Source organism: Engystomops pustulosus, chromosome 7 (assembly GCF_040894005.1).
Source record: "Engystomops pustulosus chromosome 7, aEngPut4.maternal, whole genome shotgun sequence".
Lineage (NCBI taxonomy): Eukaryota > Metazoa > Chordata > Amphibia > Anura > Leptodactylidae > Engystomops > Engystomops pustulosus.
This window is the reverse complement of record NC_092417.1, coordinates 42,633,612-42,660,045: the sequence shown is the minus strand read 5'-3', so window position 1 is coordinate 42,660,045 and position 26,434 is coordinate 42,633,612. Positions and strand designations below refer to the sequence as shown.

General features: G+C 41.6%; 1 protein-coding gene across 4 annotated transcripts in view; it reads right to left on the bottom strand.

Moving 5' to 3' along the window:
* The window catches only part of RGS6 (regulator of G protein signaling 6), a 262,469-nt gene that overhangs the window by 92,183 nt on the left and 143,852 nt on the right, over positions 1-26,434 (bottom strand). For 3 of the 4 annotated variants that reach the window (XM_072115611.1, XM_072115613.1, XM_072115612.1), the window contains exon 3: positions 9,117-9,216. The exons of the other annotated variant lie outside the window; for it this stretch is intronic. In XM_072115611.1, coding sequence (XP_071971712.1) covers positions 9,117-9,216 — 100 coding nt within the window. The remainder of the gene's footprint in view (positions 1-9,116; positions 9,217-26,434) is intronic. 4 annotated transcript variants of the gene reach the window in all.

Genomic DNA, 26,434 nt, shown 5'->3' with positions numbered 1-26,434 from the left:
TCTTAGACTCCATGCACACCATCATTGCTATTTAAAATATTGGCCATGGAATAGTATAAGAAAAAGAAAAAAACTATACTCAGCTGATAGGGCCTAACTTGCTGATCAGTCGGGGTCTCAGTCGCAATCGACAAACTCTGTCAGCTCCATACAGATTAATGGAGCAGAATGGTCATGGCCGGCCGTCTGCTCCATTAGTCTGAAGAGCAGCGAGGGGTCGGTCTGAGCCCTTGTTCTTGCAATCTGTGGGGGTCTCAGCACTGAGACCCCCACTGATCAGCAAGTTAAGCCCTATCCCGTGGATAGGACGTAACTTGCCTTCATCGGAAAACCCCTTTAAGAGACACCCATAGTAGCAAACATGTCCAGATGGTAAGTATATTAGGCCCTGCAGAGTTACCTATGGCAAACCTAATCACAGTGGCTTCCAGTTTCATTTTGCCAGTCGTGATGTGTGGAAACGGGATGGACCCTCACTTCATTTTACAACAACTTAGACAAGAGAAAACATGGTGTCTGTAAAAAATACACAACCACATAACTTAATGGGGTACATTTACTCAGAAAGACTGAAACTGCACTAAAAATGCTTTTTCCGTGTATAATGCTGGGTGCGACACATTCATTAAGATTGTGTGCCAGAAATCACCAATCTGGCGCTTCCCTGCAATGGCTCCACAGAGTTCACCAACTTTTTTGTGGAGCACCTTTAACATAGGGCGTGCAACTCAATTTCTGAGCGCCCCCTAATTTGTGTCGCAGGAAGGCTAGCGCGGCTGCACCACAAAAGGGTCGCGTGCAACACAATAGTGGCACGGAAACTTCTTAAATACCTGTGCAAGCCATTTTTCGTGCAAAGTCCAACAAAAGTGTGGTGCAAAACCCTTAGTAAATGTGCCCCAATGGGTCAAAATGGCCACAGCTTTATTGAAATCACTGGAATAAAACAATCAGAGGAGAAGTCGGGTGACATGCTAGGGGTGGGATTCACCAATAAAGCAATCCACAGATGCCTGACATACAGCACCCGGCCAGACAGCAACGGGGGGCGGCACACTCTGGCTTGGGATTCCAGCAGAACCAGTACGCTTTAAGGGCACCCATGACCCTAGTGAAGATTATCTCTTCACCATCGTGCCCGCCCCTGGCTGCTTTTACCATTAACAGACCGTTGAGGCTGCCACTTGCATAGCTCAGCTTGTTCACCAACATGAGGTTTTACATCCTCTATAAGTTAAATTAGTCCACCAATAACTTGCCTGCACCATCCACTGCAAAATAAAAGCTGCGACAGAAAAAACGCCATACTTCTACGCTCATTCTATTTCCTTCATATTTTTCGTTTTCTTTTTATATCTATAATTTTTTATTTACATATTTCTTGTTTAATTATACATTTCCTTTTATAACCAAAGCCATGAACATATCAATGAGAAATTTTAATGTTCAGGCAAAAACTTTAAACAAAGGCAACCTCTGACTCAAAGATTAATACTACACCACTCAGGAGAGGAAAAACCCCCTGTGGAGGAAACCTCTAGGGAACCATGGCTAAAGAATTGCCCGTCCCTTGGGTTTAGGAGGATAGCCCACATTTTTCTCAGCATGCAACAGTCAGAATTCAGTAAGAATTTTACATGGAAAAAGATAAACAGTGTCAAAGTTCAACAAATAACAGTCTCAATAATTTTCATAGTATTTCATATGTAATAGTTAAATACCATATATACACAGGTTTAAGCAGACACAAGTATAAGCCGAGGCCCCTAATTTTAACACAAAAAACTGGAAAAACCTTGAGTATAGGCCGAGGGTGGGAAATGCATTGATCTCAGCCCCCTGCAGTATATAGCCAGCCAGTCCCTGTAGTATATAGCCTGCCAGCCCCCTCTAGTATATAGCCTGCCAGCCCCCTCTAGTATATAGCCTACTCCCCCTGTAGTATATAGCCTGCCAGCCCCTGTAGTATATAGCCTGCCAGCCCCCTCTAGCATATAGCCTGCCAGCCCCCTCTAGCATATAGCCTGCAGCCCCTGCCCCCAATATAATGCCTGTAAGAAAAAAAAACAGTGTACTCACCTTATGACGTCCCCGCTTCCCCCCGGCAGGTCCTCTTCTATACAGTGATGCTCTGGCATCGGCTCCCTGTCCCCGTGCGATTTGTTGCAGGCGCACATAGTAGGATGTCAGTAAGCGGCTGATATCACAAACCCATGCGACAGACAGCGCGGGGACACAGAGCCGATGCCAGAGCATCACTGTATAGAAGAGGACCTTCTGGAAGGTGAGTACACTGTTTGTTTTTTGACTCGAGTATATACGGTAACCAGTTGCTGACAAGTGTTAAAACAGGGCGGGTGGGAGGTACATGTTTCTCTCTGTTCTCCTAGGGAGATAAAGAGAGAAACAGGACAGGAGGTGACATCTACTCCTAAGCCCCTCCCTTCTCCCACAACTACACTATACACAACCTACTCTGTTCTTTTAAAGTGGACAACCATCTTACATCAATACTTGCACCAAAAATTCAGGCTTATAGGTCCCCCCTTACCACCATCATGTTGGCTCCAGAGTTGTCAGTATTTCTGAGTCCCTGGTAAGCAGAACTGACTTGTATACTTGGCACTGATAATTTTCCTCAAAACTTCTATGCACAGTGGATGTAGTAACTAGCCCCTATCACAGTGGTGGCGAACCTATGGCACGGGTGCCAGAGGTGGCACTCAGAGCCCTCTCTATGGGCACCCACGCCATCACCCCAGTGCAGAGTTCTCCAGACAGGACTCAAGGCCTCTTGCAGTCCCAGGCAGCCCAGGACCCTAGAAGGAAACTACAATGATAATCCAAATTTCTTCTCCTTCTTTCTACTGTATTGGTGTCCTCAGATGCCTATACAATTTAATCCTGTGACAGAGCAGGGAGTAATAAGTTACTGCTTAAATTGTCGCATTGGCACTTTGCGAAAAATACGTGGGTATTGGTTGTAGTTTTGGCACTTGGTGTCTAAAAGGTTTGCCATCACTGCCCTATCAGGTAGATCCTTTATAACGAAATATCTCTTAAAAATATAAATTGGTGAGCTTCTATATACCAGCTAAGTAAAAGAATCCATCTAAATCATATTTTATAAAAATGTAAATGATTGTATATTCCATTTTGCACAATTGTCTCATCTTTTGCCTATAGAGGGCTAATACGTTTCTGGAAATACCGAATGTTAAAACTTCCAAGAACGCAGGAGAATAATCAGAGCACTTCTTTGCCTTTGGGCCTAATACAAGTGTATTATGTGGATGCCATTAAGTACATTGCTGTTCAAACAGTTCCCGTCTTCAATTTGACCTACATACAACTATTTTAAGAGCTAAGCAGCGAAAAGCATTTCTAGTTGAAACTGATAAAACACCCTTCATGTTCGAGTGCTTGAAATGCCAACAGCTAAGATAACCCTCCTACAAACTCTGAGTTGTCTATGGACAGTATTTATGGAGCAGACCTACTGTAAATGGGTCACAGCCAAATTCCTGTGACATAGGATTAGCAGCGATGCAGTGTGGTTAAAACCATGGCTGCTGCAGAGGTGGGGTAAGCACTGTACCAGAAAATTAGGAATAAATAGAAAGAGACGCCTCCCTTTGTTTGTTCCTGAGCAGAGAGCAGACAAAAGCGTCTCTCTGTTTGCGAAGGAACTACAATAAATAACGATGAAATGTATCATCGTCTAGCTTAACACTCTTGATATTTTGACATTTTTCAAGAAACGCCACTGCTATTATCTGTCGGAGTAATACCCTGTGACAGCGTGTAGCTCAAGCAGAATTAATTGGTTAACAAAGAAAGCTGCAGTTTTGTGCCTTGAAAACAGCGTGTAAAATAATCAGGCTGTGGTTCTTATTCTTATTAATGTTTTCTAGGGGCTATTACCAGAAGCTCTTTCCCTGGATGCCTGTTATACCATATGCATGTGTGTAGTGCAACCAAAGAACAGAGAAATAATCTACAATGAAGACGATGAAGGGGGTGGGGGTTTATTTAAAGGGGTTGGCCACTTTCCGTCAAGGTTGGGGAGTGGGCAGGATATTGGAGGATAATGTGATATCTGACCATGAGCAAATGCCCTGCCAGGACCTTGATCTTATAATCTTATACTATGATAACGGCCTGACAGAATTATTGCTACATGACCCTCCATCTGTGCCATTTAATAGACACGAATCTCTAGCTGATAAGGTAAAAGACAGGAGGTTTCACTTTACATATCATGAAAGCGAAGCCGAACTTTGAATAGAGTATTGGTAAAATACTTAAAGGAAACCTACCATTTGCTTTTATGCATTATAAACCAAACATACCTTGAGAATGCTGTAGCTACACCGATGCAGAAACATATCTTGTTTAATCCCTGAACTGAGCGGTTTTGCTTAAAAAACAATAATGTGTCACTCGCTCACCTTTCAACCTAATTATACACCCCTCTACGTCCCGCCCCTTCCATTCCCCTTCTCGAGAGTCGGTGATGTCACCAAGCTCTTGGGAACTGTATTGCATGCATAGTCGTCAGCTGTAGAGAGCATATGGCTGCTTTGCAGTGCGGCCGCGCAACGAAACCCGGAAGCAACTTCGTAAGACGTGTTGACAAAGGTAGCTATGCACATGTTCTACAGTTCTCGAGAGCTCGATGACATCACTGGCTCTCTGGGACGTGTTAGCTAGAGACACGCTGGAGGCGTGCATAATTGGGTTAATAGAAGTGCGCAGAATGTCCTGTGTGACATGCACAGGAGCGTCGGATCCTCCTTAGCATAATTGTAAAAGCTGATTTTTGCCTAAATAGCTCCATTTAATTCCTATGAAAGATCCTGCATCAGCAACTTTACATCAGTCTGTAGATATGTCTGGTTTAAAATGATGTCTACAAAGTGGTTGATTTCCTTATGTACATCATGGTGCAGTGATATTCAGTCATGTCATGGTGCGCCCAGCAGTAAATCCTACTAGGGACAAGAGTTTTCCTGTGAATATATGTTATGCAGAGATTATAGCATTGGAAAGAGTCTACAATGGTAGGTAAGTCTTTTACTATATTACTGGGCTGAACTCAAAATTGAAAAGTAGATAGATATTGATGACGTCATACAGTAATACTGATGTCACAGCAGTCTGATAATGCATGGAATTATGTTACAGTACATGGTTAATGGAGACAGAAATGTCACAATATAGATATAAAGTACACAACAATGTCACAGTAAATAAGCAATGAACACTTTGATGTCACAGTACAGAGACGCTAGGCTGTGATGTCATAATACAGATACACACATTGGGGCACATTGCACCAGTTTTCTGTCGGACTTTGCAGGTTCTTTCTAGTGCAAACTGCTTACACATGTATTTAAGAAGGGTCATTGCCACATGTGTCGCACACAACCCATTTGTGTCGTGGCTGCATTATTCTTCACCCAACAAAAACGTTGTTGTTGAAATGTGCGTTCCGATGCACAGTTACACTATGCACCAAATTTAACAAGCAAAGTCCGATAGAATTGTGTAAGGGCAGTGCAGGGGGCACCAGATTCATGAAGAACCGGTGCCACAAATCATGAATCTGGCACACTCTGCACACTACATAGTGCCTTTTGCACCGTTTTTAGTAAATCTGGGACAATGGGGCAGATTAACTTACCCGGTCACTGCGGTGCGCTGTCCGACGAGGATTCGGGTCCGGCGTGATTCACTAAGATCGTGTGCCCGAGTTCCTGCACATGTCGCTGCTGCACCGAGGTCCGCCGGAGTTCACCTCCTTCTTCCTGGTGCATGTGAGTGCTTGATTTTGCGACACAAATCCTTTTTTAAATTCCATGGTTTGTCCGAATCTCTCGGGTTGTCCGACGGCCCGCCCCCCGATTTCTGTCTCGTGCACGTTGGCGCCGATGCAGCAAAATCCGATTGCGTGTGCCAAAATTCCGGGGCAATTCGGCTCACAACGGAAATCTGCTGGAAACCCAACGAAAATGCGTCTTACGGACCCTTAGTAAATGAGCCCCAATGAGTTCAATAACGCCAACATAGGGATAATAAACACTTCGATATAGCACAGGAATAATGCACATGTACAGTATGGACGCATAGTAAAAATGATATGCAGGTACAATGAACATCTTTCATCCCTGTAATAACAGTCACAGTGAAGAAAGTCATGCTTCATGCAACATATGTCGGAAACCAAATATAAACTGGAGATCAAAATGAGACAACACCCAATTTCCTAAATTTCAAGGTCATTGTGTAGTCCTTAGTGAATATATTGTAAAATAGCAGTATTTTCAACTTGTTTCATACATTGTATATATCCTAAAGTACACAATAAAATTTAATGGTGTGCAGTTATGGTCAAGGAACTCACAATGGTCACAGAACTCTGGAAGATACTGGAAGAAGAGTGGACCGATATCACAGCAGAGCAGTGAGCGAGACTAGTGATGTCCTATGGCTGCAGATGTGCTGAAGTCATTCACAGCAGAGACCTGTAGACTCTCTACTGGTGACTGCTGTAACCTTCAGAAATTGTCATTATAATCTTTCTCTGTGCTACAATCATTGCTGTTCTCTAATTATGCTCATCTAGTTTTTGTAAAACACTGTTCAATTGGCCTGGTGTACCCCTTACAAAAATCCTTCAAATGTTGATCAATGAAAAATACATTATTTCTGAAAAAAAAATCATACATTGTTCTCTAATTTTGCCACTACATATCTATATTTATCGCCACCATGTAATAAATGTTGCCAATGCTGCGGCTGTGAAATACAATGTTACAGTGCTCCTTTTAGCAGCAATAGAGTTCCAATAATTCTGGAAAATTCCAACTCCTCATGGTGTAACATCCCCCCAGGGAGCTACATGCTATAAGAGGCAAGTCTGTACTCCATTTGTATTGATACAGTAATGTGGGAGGTAAACCCACGCTCCAAAAATATCTCAGAATTAGAACTTTCTCCCCAAGGAATATAAAGCAAAACATTCCAATTTGTTATAGCAAGTATTTTACAAGAAAGATAAACCTGAGCATAAACATCCATCTACCGGAGCAAAATAATAGCTGTACCATAACAGATAAGATACAACCGCGGTACGTCTGCTGTGATACGGCCCTGTCGCATCGGATACCACCTGCTCACTGAATGATTGAGTAAAGGCGCAAACAATAAGACAAATGCACCGAAACCCTGACCTGTATAGCAATCCGTCAGTGTTCCTTATACAAAACCAGGGCAACTATTATTTCCCACAAGTGAGTCTAATAACAAATGACTATGTAGACAGAGTCTATGTATGGGGGAGACTTGACAGCCATGTTGTTTTTTTTCCAAGGTTTCTCCATGTTATGTTACCTTAGCAGATTACAGCTACTTACAGCTAATAACCAAGACAGCTCGAGGCTAATATAAAGGATGTAAGAATACAATGGAGTCAAATGGTTAGGTAGTAATAGTGGTTCTGTGGGCAACAGATCTGGAGATAAAGATAGTTAAATAAATAGGCAGGAATTGCTTTTTAAAGAAGACCTGTCACCTATAAAAAAAAATGCACTAGGAGCTGCTTACTAAAGTAACCCTCCAATAAAGCTAGCGGACACTATTCATGAGGGGGCGGTCCGAGGCGCTGCTTCTTCCCCGGACCTCCCCTGCCACTCCATAGGCCGGTGGTGACTGACAGGCATCATGCAGCAGTCCCCGCCTCCTAGTCCCGCCCCGCTCAAAGCAGTCCGCCGTTCCTATTGTACTTTGCGGCAGTGTCTGCTAGCTTTATCAGAGGGTTCATAAAAAGCTAGGAGTTTATCACTGATAAAAATGAGCTGCTTACTTTAGTGTATTCTAAAGAAAAGCTATCAAAATCAAGCATGGATAAACAAGGGACACCTACTCATAGATCCAGGCACCATAACCATGGTAATTCTCTTATATTTGCTATCCCTGGCCTCCTTCCATCTAAATACAACTTTTAAAATTATGTTAATTATCCTGAAATGCTACTGGGGTGATTCCCAGAGCCCCTCTCAGTTACAGGTTCACAGGTGTTATAGTATGCAGGAGCACTTCCCCACTCCACCTGTGTGCTGGAACCTCTTCTGCAGTGAGATTACATCAGGCAAAGTGAGGGGGGAAGTACCAAGCAGAAGCAGAGGAGAGGGGGAGACAGTGTAACAGGGAACAGCCCCAGTAGAATTTTAGGTTCATTAAGATAATTTCAAAAGCTGATTTTAGAAGGAACATATTGGCTTCATACCACCTTTATTTTGTAGCTTCTAAAATACTGTATTTTATGGGGTTTTATAACCCCTATAATTTAGACCTCTCAAAGTGTCTTCAATACTGAGAAGGTCCCTGAGCAGGTCCCTGCAAAAATGAGATGATGCGTAAAAAACCAAGTCAACATTAACCAAGTCAATATTAGCTATCACACTGTTTTGGTGTTATGACTATGTGTCGGAAAAGTAGAAAATTTCGAAAATGTTTTTTTTTCATAAATTAATGCAAAACATATCACCCAAATCTTTCATTTAACATGAAGTGCAATGTGTCACGAAAAAACAGTTTCAAAATCACTTGAATATGTTAAAGTGTTCCAAAGTTATAACACAGGGCAGATTTGTAAAAAGGGGTCGTCTCAGGAAGGTACAAAATGGCTTTATCCTTTAAGAGTTAAAGGGGGTTGTCCGAGTTTTGAAAAAAAAACTATATGTGGCCGGGAGCGGGCTGCCTAAAACAATAAAGATGTACTTACCTTCTGGTGCCCTCCGGTATCCAGCGCTGCTGTCGCTCCGATCCGGGCGCCATGTAAACAAATATGACCGCCGGAGCAGCGCTGGATTCAGCTTCCGGCCGGACCCGACAACCTTACGGCCCCCATACACAATGCTGTGTATAGGGACGGATAGGTGAATGCAGCGCTGATCCGGCGGCCATGTTTGTTTACATGGCGCCGGATACCGGAGGGCACCGGAAGGTAAGTACAGCTTTATTGTTTTAAGCAGCCCGTTCCCGGCCACATATAGTTTTTTTTCAAAACTCGGACAACCCCTTTAAACCATGGATTATACAAAGTAATTTACCTGTAACCACACTGGGAATTTTTGACAGGAAGCTTTTGACTGTTCGTATAGGTACTCCACCAGCTTTATCATCTTGCATCCTAGTGATGATATCTTCAATCTATAATAGAGAAAACAAGGTTTGTCACTCAGGCTAATAATATAAAGGATGCCAGTCGTTTACGATTTATTAGTCACAGTAGATCATTCCCTTTACTAAAGTAGTATTTGTATTCTGACATGACGCAATTGACTCAATTACATCTTAATAAAATGCCCTGACAATATATGAGATGAGTGTACAGCAGGGGAACGTCTTTGGCATAGACGGAAGCTGACACTGAAAGTAAAGTTGCTCCTTGTGTATATTAAAATCAAGTGTTAACATATATAAAAGATTTATTCTCTTGCTTCTATGTATAAGGCTACATTCACAAGGCCGCATGCAGGACGTATATATGGCTGAAGCATATACGCTGTATATATGTCCCCTATAGACGGCAATGGGTACATACGTGCGGCACCTCACCGTTCCGTAGCTGAGAGAAAGATAGGACATGTCCTATCTGTCCCCGTAATACAACACCGTGCACCATACATCGCTATGGAGAGGGGCGGGGGTGAGTGGCGCTCATCAACCCCTCCTCCTCTCCCCAGGGCCGATGTATGCCGTGCTACGGTATGGCGGGCACAGGTTCGTGCGGATGTAGCCTAAATAAGATTGCTTCTGGTACAGTATATAGACATTAAGTAAAACCATTTACCAATGACTGATAGGGGGCACATATTTTTCATACAGCCATGGTAGTCTAAATCTGCTGCTGCCTAGGGATGCATTAAGAGAGTATGATTGGTGCTTTTCCTGGCATACTCGTATGTCAAACACAGGCCCTGAGCATTAAATAAACCCAATGGGGGAGATTTAGATAAGAGAGCCTATGGCAACAAACCAGAGCTCAGCTTTCATTTTCCAACAGCTGTTTATAAAATGAAAGCGGAGCTCCGATTGTTTTCCATGAGCAACTAGAACAGTTTTACCTCAGAAACTTCAATATAAATCTCCCCCAATAACCTCAGAGAAGCAAGGTAATGACAGTAACATAGAGACACAAAGAATTAAAAAGCAAATTCGCGATTGACAGCTTTCTTGTGTGCAAGAAAAACTGTCAACAGCCTGTGTGGGTGAAATTACAATAAAGTAGTGAATTATACAAACCCTAAAAAGCCATAAGACTACAACCTATGCCTAGCATTGCTAGGTCCTGTTATGCCACCGAAATGGCCATGACCCATCAAGGAATTAAAAAACAACAATGTCTGGAGCTCAAGATTTTCTGTCTATAGCTCTTTCCCAATCAATTGCCAATTTTCAATAGTCCTTTAGGGAAAACATTAAGACTCTCATTAAGACTCTACAGGAGATAAAACATACACATAACATAGCCTTTATATAGTTTGCGAATCCTTTTAATGGTCGTATACTCACATTTATCAAAAGTAAAAATAGGATTAAAGGAACATTAAAAGAAAAGTCACAAAAATAAAATAATACTCCTTTAATCTTACATGCATTATAGTATATTCTTTATATGCATGAATAAGGATAATTAAAACTTTCAAAATTGGTATCTATTTCCTTTCCCCCAATCACTCTCCTATCCTTATGAACTTCCTTCAATCACCGCTCTTCATCTATTCCCGTCCTATTAATTCCAATTTTGGACACCGATGTTGTCGTGAGCGTTAGGGTTTGGTAGGCGAACACAACTTTTATGGTCTGGCCAAACTTGTACGGTTCCACTCAGCCCTACTCATATCCAAATATGTGCCCACTTTCCATGCTTCTAACAATTCAGTTTCTAACCTCCTTTCTACTTGATAGATCTGCTCATTCCAGTGACTGTCTCTGTCACTCTTATTCCAGTGACTGTGTCTCGGCACTCTCATTCCAGTGACTGTCTGTCTTGGACACTCTCATTCCAGCGACGGTCTGTTTCGGGCACTCTCATTCCAGTGACTGTCTGTCTTGGGCACTCTCATTCCAGTGACTGTCTGTCTAAGGCACTCTCATTCCAGTGACTGTCTGTGTCTCTGACACTCTCATTCCAGTGACTGTCTCTGTCTCCGACTTTGACTGTTGAGAGATTTATCATAAGTGTCTGAGACAGAACTGCTCTAGACTAGTCAGAGCTCCACTTTCACTTCACTTTTATAGCTGTTTATAAAATTACAGCTGATCTCTGATTGGTTTCCATGTGCAACTGGAACAGTTTTACTTCAGACACTTCTGACAATCTCCCCCTATGTCTGTATCTCTATCCATCTTACCTCACACATAAGCGTCTTATACTTATTGCCTACAGTAACCAATCGCAGCTTAGAGCTCATATTAATGACCTGTGCCAGAACAGCAACCAATCACGACTCAGCTTCCAACTGCCACAGCATCAGCAGCAGACAATGGCTGCTGTATATGGTGGGTAATAAGTGGATTTTGGAAAGCGCGGGGTGAAAATTTCAGCTCAAAACGTGGTCTAAGATGTTCTGTGAGTCACAGGCAACAACTGTGCAAAATTTGGTGATTGGAAATACGACAGTAGAGATTCCTTTAGCGGACATATATACATACACACATATATCCAGCTTTATATATTAGATAACAGAACTACCAAAGAGAGGTAAAAAGTCAGTTTGGGAGCAGTGACCATTCATCTGGCCATCATGAGCACAACAATAAGATCTATACATCCAGTTATGCAAATAGATGACTGTGACCATTGTGCATTTACAAGATGCCCCTTGGGAGTGGTCAGGCAATATAACATACAGGATTCTTGTAAATAGGAAAATCCTTTACTCTGTGCTATTCTAGATGAAACAATCTTCCAGGAAGTCACTATTCCTATTTCTTCAATTCTCTTTGCGGATTGCAGCTCCTTATACTATTTTTACATATAATGCACAGCAACTTAATAAATGCTTAAAAGGGTTTACTGAGGAAAAGGCTTTCATGACATGTCAATCCTTTGCCGGAAAAATTATGACCTTAAAAACAAGAGTTCAGAAGCAGAAATGATTTCTTGGCTATGATACTGTACCTATTATTATAATTATGAGATTAGAGAAACATGGCGGCTCTGCTCCGGCACCTTCCATGAACTGTAGTACCAGGCACACCCTGGCGAGCCTTGTGCCAGGGTAAGCATGTGTTTTTTTGACCCCCAGCTCATTTTTAAGTAATAACATATTTGAAATTTTTTGAAACGGTGCAAGTTTTAATGTTCAATAGATATACTGGGGGTCATTTATCAGGGCCTGCAAGGCCAGGAATTACGGTAATTTCTCCTGGTGGGCATGGTGGGGTGTCAATGGGAGCACCCTGACAGTAGAGTAAGCCGACGCAGTGCATTCATGTACTCTGTGTCAATGGGGGTCATTTACTAAGGGCCCGATTCGCGTTTTCCCGACGTGTTACCCGAATATTTCCGATTTGCAACGATTTTTCCTGAATTGCGATCCAGCGCACGCGATCAGATTGTGGCGCATCGGCGCCGGCATGCACGCGACGAAAATCGGGGGCATGGCCGAACGAAAACCCAACGGATTCGAAAAACTGACGCATTTTTTTAAAAAAAAGTGTCGCTGTACACGCGCTTACCTTCACCAAGAATAGGATCGTGAACTCCGGCGGAGCTCGGCGGACTTCAGCGCAGCAGCGACACCTGGTGGTCATCGAACTGCCTTAGTGAATCGCCGGAAGACCCGAATCCACCGCAGAGAACGCGCCGCTGGATCGCCAATGGACCGGGTAAGTAAATCTGCCCTAATATATGCAGGCTTGAACTGGAACACAAGTGAAGGTGGGTGCACCCCGCAGTTGTGTGACCAAGTGTGGGGCATTTCTGCACTTCGTACCTGCGCACTACCTGCAGGCCTGATCGGCCGCAAGGACAAACCCATTTTGTAAAAAAAAATTGTCCTACAAGGAATGAAAAGACACCCCAAAATTGTTTTGCTATGGAGAATACAAACATTTTCTAAAAGAGATATGTCAGGCATAGTGACACACCGAAATTGCCATTTTAAGCCCAAATTCACACAGTGTTTTCTTGGTATCAATTTTAAGCATTAAATCCAAATGTTATCCAATAATAAATCACATAGCTTACAGGCACAGGCAGTGCCTACATGTCTTGTAGGTTTGTTCTTAAAGAAAATCTACCACCAGGATAAAGGATTGTAAACCAAGCACACTTACATACAGATTTTTGCCCCCCTTGGTTGGATCCGATCTTCTTATAGCTTCTTATGCCCTTATTTTATGCCCTTATGCATAATTTTAAAGCCTTTTTTTGTAAAAACAAGGGCATAAAAAGCTAAAAGAAGCACAGATCCTGCCAGAGGGGACATACATAACCATGTAACTGTACTTGTTTTACAATTCTTTACGATCCTGGTGGTAGATTTCCTTTAAGTAGAATTTTTACATAAGTAAGGAATATTGTTGGAACTCCGGACAATTTATAATTTTTAAAAATATGGCTTGTAAAGGGCACAATAAAGCATCACTGTATTTTATAAAAAATGTATTTATCATTGTAGACAACCAGTGGCGTAACTAGAAGCTGATGGGCCCCAGTGCAAAGTCTGTACCAGTGTTAGGGTAGGATTTCAAGACATCCTCTTTTAGTGTGCGTTGGCTGCGTGTTTCTAATCAATAAGCATGTGTGCACATCATAAGAAATTAATTCAGACACATTTGCTGATTTAAATCTCACTCATGCGATCATGGCCATGGCACATCTGCACTGCTAGAACTTTATTTGGTTTCATAAAACTATATAGAAATTATGAAGGAATCAGAAGGGGGCGGAGAATTCCCAGCTCATGTAGTCTCTTGATTGGAGAACTTCTCTGCTGTTGCTTACTGACATCATGTTGACATTCTTTAGCTTTAATTGTTTTCATTATGATCTCGAGGCCGGCGCCATCTTAAAATGCAGTCTCTGTTACAATGCTTTTAGGAAAATAGAACAAGTAGAAATGACAGGATTTGATCTATCATCTAGGTTTACCTTAACACCAGGCCCCCGACTATAATGTATGGTTTATAGTAATAGTCTTCTCAAATGGGAAAGTGACACCATAAGGGCCCCCTAAACCTCTTGGGCCCTGGTGCGACCGCAACCTCTGCACCCCCTCAAGTTACGTCCCTGTAGACAACGTTGATAACTCTTACAGTTGATCATTGCAGCTTTGGGGTAAAGTTCAGTAAATTACCAGCATTCAGAGGTCTGTCTGTAACTAAAGGTTGTCTGTAAGTCAGGTTTTTTAGTCTGAAAGTCAAGGACAGCCTATATACCCTGTATCCTACTTACACAGGACTGCCCTAAAAGTATATATGTTCATGACTTGCAAGACCCAGACAACTAACATTATGGTATATACAGCTGGATATAGCACATACAAATATAGTGCTACGCAAGGAAAAATAATATGTTACAAACAGTAGGACAAAAAAAAATCCATGACACATTACCCATGTAAGGAAGCGCAGGTGGTAGAGCATAGTTGTCTTCTAAAATTAATTTCACGATGTTCAGAAGACACTGCTGGGAAATGAAAGCCTCTAAGATCCCGGCTTTGTGAAGAAATTTATAATTCATCAGAGCACATGCGGTGCCTTTGAAATTAGGGTCAGAATACCAAAGGCATCAAGAATTTTGCTTCCTTAGCATCTTTCTTGGGCATCAAAACACTATTTTATGACATTTTTATTTCTCACAAAAGATCCTTCCAATATAAATAAATTTTGCTGTATTACATGTAATCAGTCATGATAATCACTTTACTTTCATGAAAGGTAATATCCAAAAATAGAAGACAACAAGAGCAGATGGGTGGAGGACCAACATCACAAATAGCTTTCTGTAATTGCACAGCAGCCCATGCCGAGCCTTGCTGAGATAAAATGGTCCAAAATTTACCTTCCAAAATCTAAGGTCAAAGGCAACGGGAAAGAAGATTCAGACTCCATTAATTTGGCATGTAGTGGGCCGGAAATCCAGTTTGGCAGAAAAGCAACACAAAGAGGCACTGGTTTCTGAAGTGCAAGTAAAATATTATTTCTGCCTTTCTTGGAAATATTGTATACATGTGTACGAGTTCCCTTCTGCTGGTAAATCATACACGCAAATATTTTTTAAAAAATGTATTCCATGGAAGTTTAGGGTAATAAAATGTATTTTTTGACAATATCCTTTCTTATCTAGGCTATAAAAGGGGTTTTGAGCTACTTTCTTGGTGGTTTAGGGTAGTAAAGAGGTTAAGGCCAAGATCCATGGTGGTCTGCTGGTCTAGGGAAGGAATGGCCTTAAAGGAGTTGTCCACTTCTAGCTAACTGTTACTGTTTGTGTAAAGAAAAGCTATACAATTTTCCATTACACTTTCTGTATTAATTCACCATTTTGGGGATCTCCGATTGCTGTCATTCAACAGGAAGCATCATTGTTTACTTCCTGTGGATAAAAAACAGTCCCTGGTCATGTGCTGCCAAACAGACGCGTGACTTGTTGTATCACAGATATGTGTGATATAAGTAGCCATGTACCTGTGTGACATCACATGACCAGGGACTGTTTTTTATTCACAGGAAGTAGACAATGAAGCTTCCTATAGAAAGACAGCAAACAGAGATATAGAAAAGCAGGACACAGAGGGCCCCCTGCTCCCAAAGGGACCCTGTGCAAATTGATTTTTACAGATTACATAAAAAATTAGAAGACAAAAGAAATAAGGTAAAGCAGGAGCAGAAAATTAATTTTCCCATGGGACCACATATGAAAGTGAAATGATTTTAGAGGCCACACTAATATACTTAACTCAGTTCTACTTAGTACCTAATGCCCCCTTTTATTAAGCCCCCCTTCATATTGTCCCCTCTTATTACGCCCTTATAATAATAACAATAATATTTATAGTGTTCCCTCTCCTTATGCCCCCTTGTATAATGCTCCCTCTATTATGCCCCTAGGGACCCGCTCTGCCAGCTAAGTATCTTCCACCGGTCCCTGTGGCCGCCCGACACAATTGCGGCAGGAGATGTGACTGCAATCTGATGGTTGGACACGAGAGCAGTTCAAAAATCCTTAGCGGTCCCGCAGGACGTGTACTGCCCGGCCCTGCAGTAAAGTCAGGAATGGAGTGTCTTTGTCTGGTGTCATGATCATATTTCGTGTTATTTCCTGTTGTTTGACAGAAAACAAAAATCTTATCGAACACTTCAGCATCTTCTAGCTTTCTACCTTAAAATAACCTAATGAATAATACGGCTAGAAAACTCTTTCTGCAAATAATTATCGTTAACCCAACGCTTGAACTGATCAATAACGCTAATAAAAAATCAGGTCATTAATAATTATACAGTTCATAAAACTCAACATTAATAAAAAGAAAGAATGGTTTCATCAAGTCTCTCCAGCCATCCGCTCACAATTGTGCGTTATATTGATTCTTCCCCTCCATCATTATTATACTAATCATCCAACCAACAAGAAAAGCACACAGCTCACCGGTCATAATTATAGAACGCTTCTCTAATGACATCAATACTCTCTTATCCTCAATATATTCATCTAGGACCCTGTGCCCCAATACCGCTTACGTATGCGCATCCTGTTACTGTTGCATCTGAGAATTCAGATAATCCACCCAACACACCATTAAAAAGACCTTCGTAAGATTCACGAGGAAGTGCGTCAATGACGTCGTTATTGGTAACATCACAGCTTCTAGTGTATAGCGAGTAGAATATCCCTGCTTATATTCAGTATCAACCCATATAGATTTCGGTTTATGTTCTGGTTGCTTATTTCAACCCATGCCGCCACATCTCCTACTATATACACAGAGTAGAGGCTGTGTTGGCCACAATGTCAATAACCCCTTAACGACCTGGCGCATTTTTGGTTTTTCATTTCCATTTTTTCTTTTTATAACTTTTTTTTTTTTTTTTTACACGTAAACAGCTCTTTTACGGCATGTTTTTTGCATAACAAATTGCACTTCATAGTGACGGTATTAAATGTTCCATGCTGTTTACTGGGAAGTGGGGAAAAAATTCCAAATGCAGTTAAAATGGAGAAAAAAAGCATTTGCAACATTTTCTTGTTGGCTTGGATTTTACAGCTTTCACTGTGCACCCTAAATGACAGGTCTACTTTATCCTTTGGGTTGGTGAGATCACGGGGGATAACAAATTTGTATAGGTTTTATAATGTTTTCATACATTTACAAAAATTAAAACCTCCTGCACCTCTGGTGCTAATAACTTTTTCATACTTTAGTGTATGGAGCTTTGGGTGGTGTCATTTTTTTTACCTTTTGATGACATTTTCAATGCTTCTATTTTTAGGACTGTACAGCCTTTGGATCACTTTTTATAGAATTTTTAATATTTTTCAAAATGGCAAAAAAAGGGCCATTTTCCACTTTGGGCACTATTTTCTGTTACGGGGCCAAACACAGTGAAAAACCATTATTATATTTTGATAGACGTGGCAAAACCTAACGTGTTTATGATTTTTACTGGTTATTTATATTTATATCAGTTCTAGTGATTTGAATTTTTAGGTTTTTTTATTATAATTTTTTTTCACTATTTTTCAGACCCCCTAGGGAACGTTAACCCTAGGTTGTCTGATCGATCCTACCATATACTGCCATACAGTATGGGAATTTTCCATCTTATTCATTAAAATGTGCAAATCTCACATTGTAATGAATGGGTTAAAGCGAGACAGCCTTGGGTCTTCAGAAGACCCGAAGCTATTATGGCGATCGATCGCCGCTCACTGATGACGTCACGGGGAGCGACTATCGTCACCAAGATGGCGGCGCCCATGTGCCACCATCTTTTTGAAGTTGCTGGCAACTTTGCCAGTGGCGATCGGCGGGATAACACCCGGGATCGGTGCTAGCACTGATCGCAGGTGTTACCGGTAATTCTTTTCTGCAATATGCCCTTAACGATGAACTCGCATCACACTCACAACGCATGCTGTTAGGATCGCACAGCCCAAACGCTGAAAACTGGAATTGCACTCAGCATGTCAGTTCAGTACCGGTTTGCAGCGTTTGGGCCGGGAGATCTGAGCAGCATGCATTGCCAGTGTGATGTGAGTTCATCGCATCACATTCGCAAGTGTAGAAGGGGCCTTAGAGCTTTTCTACTAACGACTGGACTTAGGGATAAATCAACGATGTATTTAACCTTGGAATACCCTTAAAGTTGTGATGATGACCAAATGTTTGTGTTGTAGTCTAAAATTATGTGAATAAAATAATATCGAACATAAATACAATGCCCATCCAAAAAACTAACTGACAATGTTGCATTTAGTGGAGCAATTAGTAACATTCAAAGCCTTTTGTAAACAGAACCTTCCTGCTGTATGTTCCTACTTATTTACTACATGGAAAAGTGCTAACATGCATAAAGTCAGTAGAATAGACCGGCCCTGGAGGACCTCACATCCAGAAATATATTTGTAAATAAACTTGCTTGGCAGAAATGTTTCCGGCATAAGCCTCGGCTGTATCAGAATGAATCCCGACAAGACAAAAACTGTAAAATGATCATTTGACCAGTGGCTATTAATCATTTTCAGATCTCTTCATGCATCATTGGAATTAATTTCACTAACTCCGTTTGCTGAGCCCATCTACTCACTTTGTGCAATATCCACAGAGACACGGATGATAAGTAATTAGTTTCACATTTCATACAGCATGTTACTGATCTGATTACTGAAAGCACCTCAATCTTACAAAATTAAGCTCCAAATGAGGAATTTTTTTTTACGAGGCAAAGTGTCACATTAAGCAATCCTTTTAAATGCTAGAAATGGAGCTTGTGTAATTGAAAATACAGTTTAATACGTTGCACGTCATTACAAACTAAAGACTTCTATGAAGACCTATATGTATTCATATATGTAGACTACAAACAAGCCATTTATCCTCTGATGTGGCAATCATACTCCTTTCCATCTGCCCCCTCAGCGATCTCCGTCAGCTCCAGAGATGAATGGAGCAGAACTGTCGTGTGCGGCCGTCAGCTCCATTACTCTCCTGGAGGGACGAGGGGTCCTACTGAGGTAGCTGGGACCCCATAGGACCCTTTATTTTCGTGATATGTGGGGGTCTCACTGAGACCCCCACAGATTAGCAAGTGAGGCCCAATCCTGCGGATAGGGCCTAACTTGATTGGTGTGAAAACCCCTTTAACATGAACCTGTCACCAGGAATGTCACTTTTAGCTGGTGACAGGTTCCATAACCTGTGCTATGCTGATTTAAAAAATTACTTTGTCAGCATTTGGAATAATTTCAATACATCAGTAGATTATTATAGTTTATTTTACATTAGCAGTCTCCCTGCCAGCCAGCAATGTATGGGGTGTTCCAGGGGAAAGGTGCCTTTGCGTACCTATATCTCCTCATGCATTCTTCCTCTCCTCCACACCATCCCCCTCCCTCCCTCCTCTGCCTGCTTAGTGCACATGACAGGAAGTGAGTGGGGGGGGGGGGGCTGCATGAGTGAGGTTAAGAGGAGATTGACACAGGCACACACAGGCTGCTGACCCTCCCTCCAGGACTCACCACATGCTTCTGGCAGGTAATATAAAATAAACTATTATAAACTACTGAAATTATTCAGAATGCTGAACATTTTATAAATCAGCATAGCATAGGCTATTGGGACCAGTCACCAGCTAAAAATGACATTCCTGGTGACAGGTGCGCTTTCACCTCTCCAAAAGACCAATTTGAGAATACTCCCTCCAAAATAGACCAATTTCTTATGAGTGAGCAATATTCCCCCCACAAGAGTTCCATTATACTTCTTCCATTATAGTTCTACTATAGTAGCTGTAACTGGCCTGCGCGCTCTGGTACAGTCTTTATCAAGCTTAAAAATAAATAGTTTGTCCTTTTTTTAACACATCTTCTTATTTGCTTCCTAAAGATAATTCATGCTCTGCTGTCAGAATTCAAATATTCCATTATTTTTTTGTGGCTTAAAAAAACACCCACTAATATATTTACAAATGTAATCATGTGTCTTTTCCTATTGCTGTATTTTCTTTTTCGATATAATGTTATTATTCATGCATTGTAATATTGGTATACATATCCTACATATCTATAGGTTGTCACACTTTTGTGTTTACAATCTAATTCTGATAATGCAGCTGTATTTTTACATTTATTTTGTAAATTTATACTTACTCTGTATATTTCTACTGTCTGTTATACAATAGGGTTCTTTTACCTGACGTCTTCTATCTGTCACATGACATACTCTACCATGTGATCCTTACAGCCATACCCTTCTAGCACTTTCGCTGGCGTCATTTACTTACCCCTCCCGTTGGCGCCGCCGTTCTGGAATGTCCGACGAGGATTCGAGCTGCCGCGATACACTAAGATCGTATGTCCAATTTCCTGCATGTGTCGCTTTCCCTGCTGAGGTCTGCCGGAGTTCACCTTCTTCTTCCTGGTGCATGTGAGCGCTGATCTTGCGACACAATTTGATTTTTAAATTCTGCGGTTTGTCCGAATCAGTCAGATTGTCCGGCGGCCACGCCCCCCGATTTGTGTCGTGGCTGCACTGTACCCGACACAGCACAAATTTCTGCACATAAAGGAGCGTTTCGGTGCACAGTCATACCGTGTGAAAGAAGTGTGTCGCACGCCCCATGTTAAAGGTTCACCAAAAAAGTTGGTGAACTCTGTTGGAACAGTGCAGGGGGTGGCAGATTCATGAAGAACGGGTGCCACAAATACGGAATCTGGTGCCCCCTGTGCAAGATTCAGACCTGTTTTTGTGGGTCATTGTATATAGTACTCAAGTGACGGCAGATATAGCCAAAAACACATTGAACCTATAGACATATGGATAATTTCAAACAATTCCAAAAAACACAAAATATCCAATAAATGTAAGTAAAAAAACTGTGTCTGATGCAGCCACATTTCTGTTGCAGGCAGTTCACAAGACATATAGTAAAAGGGGCTCACCACACCGTATAAGTCACCGTGTAGATTGGATACCTGGAGTTGTTTGCTGGCTTAGAAAAAAGTTCTAAAAAACAGGACATAAAATCCAAAAAGTGTAGTTTCTTTAAAATGATCCATATCGCCATTCATAAAGAAAAGTGACAACTTCCTATGTGTTTCAAGCAGAACACTCTTTTTCACAGCGTAGTGTATCAAATAACAAACAGAGTTTTTAGAAACCACATGAGAATCATCAGAAACCTCATCACTGAAGATTGAACCTCCTTTGAAGCGTGGCAATAGCCTCCCTCCAAGCATGGCAATAGGGATGTATCAAAAGAGCAGAATTTGCATTAAAGAATAATATTGCAAGGTAGACATGAGTTTGTAGTCATTTTAGATGCTGAGCACAGGATACAGTAAGAATTGGAACCAGAAACAAAGAGCACAAGGAATTCTGTGAGCAGCAACCAAGGATAGACCTTAGATAGAACGAGGAAAAGTAACATTGACCATGACTTGGCCTTGACTAAATGGAAGAGCAAGAGACCATAGAAGAAGCAACCAGGAACAGTGACCAGGCATATACATCCAATGAAACCACCCAAGGAGCAGGAACCAAGTCTTAGCCTTGGACAGGTGAAGTAACTTTTCAAGGACACTATGATTGAATAGGCCACTAGGATCAAATGGCTTCCCGTGCATTGAGAAGAGATGAGTAATAATGTGGTTGGAACACTTGCTCCAGGCACATCACAGTAGACACTTGGATCAGGATTAAAACCAGCAATCAAATGAGAATCTATATATGCATGTAAAAAAATATCCAATGGGGACATTGCTTTTCCTTAGCGTTTCCCTGTAAGATTAGTAAATTGAGATGCAGAGGAGAACTCCTCTGGTATCCACTTCTAATGTCACTATTGTAACATGTAACTGCTCAGAAGCCCTGCTTATCGTCTCCGAGGAAGGCTGGGATTTATGTCTATTGAAGCCTCTCATCTGCACTGCAAATGAGTTGATAATGGAATCCTATTTCACATAGGCCAAGTGTAAACAAAGACGATTGTTAAATCTGTATCAAGTGAAGGTCCCTGGTTGTGGATTATGTGGTGAATCGGAACTTGGATGAGGTGAAGCAAAGAGATAGGAGGGACTGAATCACATAACCTGACACTGAGTCACGGATTGCGCAGACCGGCAGAAAGCCCCTCCACTCTACAGACATTGCCAGACGCAGATGTTTCCATAGCAACGGGAGAGACTTTTTTTCTTTATTATAAATGCACACTTTAACAAAAGCAGATGGGCCTTTCTAACTATATATCGGAGGAATGCAACGAAGAGAAAATCTAGACACAACTGTCCCGTCCTAGAAAAATGGAAAATATTTTTCCATTTATTAGGAAACAGAAATTGCTATATTCTACCTGCACAAGGATGGATAATAAGAAAATACAGTGCATGAAGACAGGAGCAGGACATCCGCCTCACAGCCAATCAATGCGGGAACAAGCTCAAACAGCGCCAAACCCTGTTCAACGGAGGGGAGGCACCTGGTGTTTATCTGACTTCTTCTCTTGATACTGATACTTTATTAAATTATAAAAGAACAACATGAGGATTTTTTTACTTAAAAAGAGATATGAGTTACATATTTTAATTAAAGGAAATCTACCTAATAAGTTAGTTTTGGTGGCAAGTTCTTGTATTTAGTGGAAGCCCGATGCTTTTTTTAGTAAATCTTTTAGTGCCCTAGATTCCAGTCTATGAGGATTTGTGGGTGACACAAGAGACTGTTTGTAGGACGAATAGTCCCATGTGCAGGGGCGTAACTACAGCGGTAGCAGCCATAGCAGCTGCTATGGGGCCCACAGTGTAAGGGGGTCCAGTATCTGACCTGACACATTAAAGGGGTATTTTCATCTGGGCATTCACATTCAGATTAATTACCGTATATACTCAAAAAATGTATATACAAAAAATGTGCTGAGAAACGTCCCCTCGGCTTATACACGAGTCAATAAAGCTATACACGAGTTAAAAAATACTAAAAAAATAATAAACTTATATACTCACCCTCCGGTGGCCCCGGTGTGCAGCGCTGCTCCCCCGATATCCGCGTGGCTTGTCTTCATGCTGTCTTCACGCGCGTCATACTAGGCACCGGCCGGGAGAGAGCAATGGCGGCGCCCAGCAGAAGAAAGAAGACGGGTGTGGAAGCCAGAAGAAGAGCCGCGCGGACATCGGGGGAGCAGCGCTGCACATTGGGGCCACCGGATGGTGAGTATATAAGTTTTTTTTTTTTAATGCTGGGGGCAAGCTGTATACTACTGGGGGCAGGCTGTATACTACTGGGGGCAAGCTGTATACTACTGGGGGCAAGCTGTATACTACATGGGGCAGGCTGTATACTACTGGGGGCAGGCTGTATACTACTGGGAGCTGGCTGGCTGTATACTACTGGGGGCAGGCTGTATACTACTGGGGGCAAACTGTATACTACTGGGGGCAAACTGTATACTACTGGGGGCAAACTGTATACTACTGGGGGCAGGCTGTATACTACTGGGGGCAAGCTGTATACTACTGGGGGCAGTCTGTATACTACTGGCGGCAAGCTGTATACTACTGGGGGCAAGCTGTATACTACTGGGGGCAAGCTGTATACTACTGGGGGCAGGCTGGGCTGGCTGTATACTACTGGGGGCAGGCTGGGCTGGCTGTATACTGCTGGGGGCAAGCTGGGCTGGCTGTATACTATAGGGGGCTGGTTGGCTATATACTGGGGGGGTCTGTGACCAATGCATTTCCCACCCTCGGCTTATACTGAAGTCAATAGGTTTTCCCAGTTTTTGGTGGTAAAATTAGGGGTCTCGGCTTATACTCGGGTCGGCTTATACTCGAGTATATACGGTAATCTGCCATACATAAACATTTCTTCAATTAGATGTCAATAAAAAAAATTATCTGTATGAAGATAATTTCTCATAAATGTAGTCATATGGTCCCTTAGAAACAAGAATGTGTCCTTGGATACGGCCACCTCTGCTGGAGTGATTGCACAAAGAAACAAAAGATTTTGTATATAAAATGTCCAGGAGTAACTGCATGTCCCGCAGCCGTCCTGTGGTAATGATTGCAAAATCCAGGAGGTCAGCAGGAATCAATAATGCATGTCTGGCCACTGCTGCCAAAATGTGAGGTTGCTATCTCGTTTCTAAGGGGCAATATGACTACATTTATGAGAAATTATTTTCACACAGGAACATTTTTTTTAATAACATCCAATTGAAGAAATGTTTACATAAGGCAAATGAATTAAATTAAATGTAAATGCCCAGATGGGAATACCCCTTTAAAGAATGAAGGATGTGCACCATTATATAAATATTATGCTGCACATTGAGCAGCATACTTTTCAGTGCATAAATGTGTGCATGTATGTAAGACTGTATAAATGTGTGAGCGTACAAATATGTATATTTTCTAAGGGTGTAGGGGGCCCCATTCAGACATCTGCTATGGGGCCCTGCCTCTCCAAGTCACGCCCCTGCCCATGTGCAATGGCCCATACAAAAAGAGAGATGGAATTTTGCATTAAAGGGAACATGCACTATTTTTATTGTGGGACAGGTTGCTAAAGACAAAAAACTGTTTATGCCAAATATGTTTTTTTTTACATTGTCTGTGTATGTCAAACTTTACCTGGTTCCATGGCGGATGCTTCAGCGGAGTCCTAGAGAGGAAATTTTCAAATGACAACTTTGGTCTGCTCTCTAATATATTCACTGTTCTCCTGGTCACTCCTGGTTCCTGCCCCTCCTACATCCTCTCACTCATCATTTCCTTGCACTGAGATGTGGGATGGAGAGGGTAAGCAGTGAATATATTACAGAGCAGACCGAAGTTGTCATTTGAACTTTTCTGCTGCATCTGACAGGGAGCCGGGTATATACAGTACTTTATCTATAGCAACCTGTCCCCTGCCTTAAAAATATACATATAATAAGTGTAGGGAAGATAGGGAAGTAAACCCAAACATATCAAAACAAATTGGAGCATAAGAAGGTGGTTAAGTGTAACTAAAATGCCGAATCGGATTATTAACCATAAACCTAAACAGAGGAAGAAATACAAAAGACATAGCAACTTCTGTAGAGATGGAAACCACAAATGGAAGCCCAGAGTTTTGGAAATCTATGAATACTGCAGATACATCAGTGAGAACTCAAGTTTTCAGTAAAAAGACAACTCCATTATGAAACCCACTGAGAAAAATACACCTCCCGTGTCTCATACCTGCTGCTGAGTTTTGATGGCACACAATACTTTATACATAACAAACACTTGAAACTGGTTGGCCTTTTGTAATTTTCAAAGGGCCTGTTGGATACCGCTGCTATGTTGTGCCCTAAATTGCTACTTCAATTTAATTTCAAGCCTCTCTACAAGATGTGGCCAGCTGGGAGATGTTCAGGATATTGGATGTCAGAGAAGGCATTTATGGATGTTTTTCGAGATAAGTGATGTACTATTTTAGCTCACAATTTCAATAACAGACTGTTTCTGTTTGGTGTGTATTTACATTGAGATGCCATTGGGGACACATTGCTCTTCTCCCCAAATTACTTCCAATGTACTGTAGCCAATTACTGATGCATTCAATTGTATTATATACTTAGAAGGCTTTTCTATACTGCAGGATAACGGAGCAGATAAATGCCACAGAGAAGATGTTTCACTTAATAAAGTATTTTACAAAGTTTACTTTTACTACCTGTACCTGTACCAAAGGTCAGTTATGCTTTAAGTATGCAAATGATTGCTGCTAGTGATAAGAGGACCCGAAGTGTAGGTTCGGGTTCAGGCATGTTCCACCCGACCTGGATATAGAACAAGAACAAGTTGCAAATTGGAAATAAGGATTAAAAAAAGATTGGTCAGATAGGTATCACAATTTTTCAGTATTCTGAACCTGTTTTAGAAAACCATTGAATAAACCCATTAAAGGCTTCCAATCTCTTTGTATTCTCTGGTCACCTGCAACATAGAGCCACACATTTCTAGAAGTAGTCCAAAATCCAGCTCAGAGCTGAAAAGCTTTTTATTGCAGTAAATACATTTTATCCAACAAGTTCAAAAGTTTAGTTCCCCTTTGTCTTTCCTGTGTGTATAGCAACCTTAAAGGTGCACAAAGAAAAAGGTTTAGAACTGTCTCCCCATTCATGAAGGTGGAATAAAATCTCTGTAAGTGTGCACCAAAAATTGTGCCAC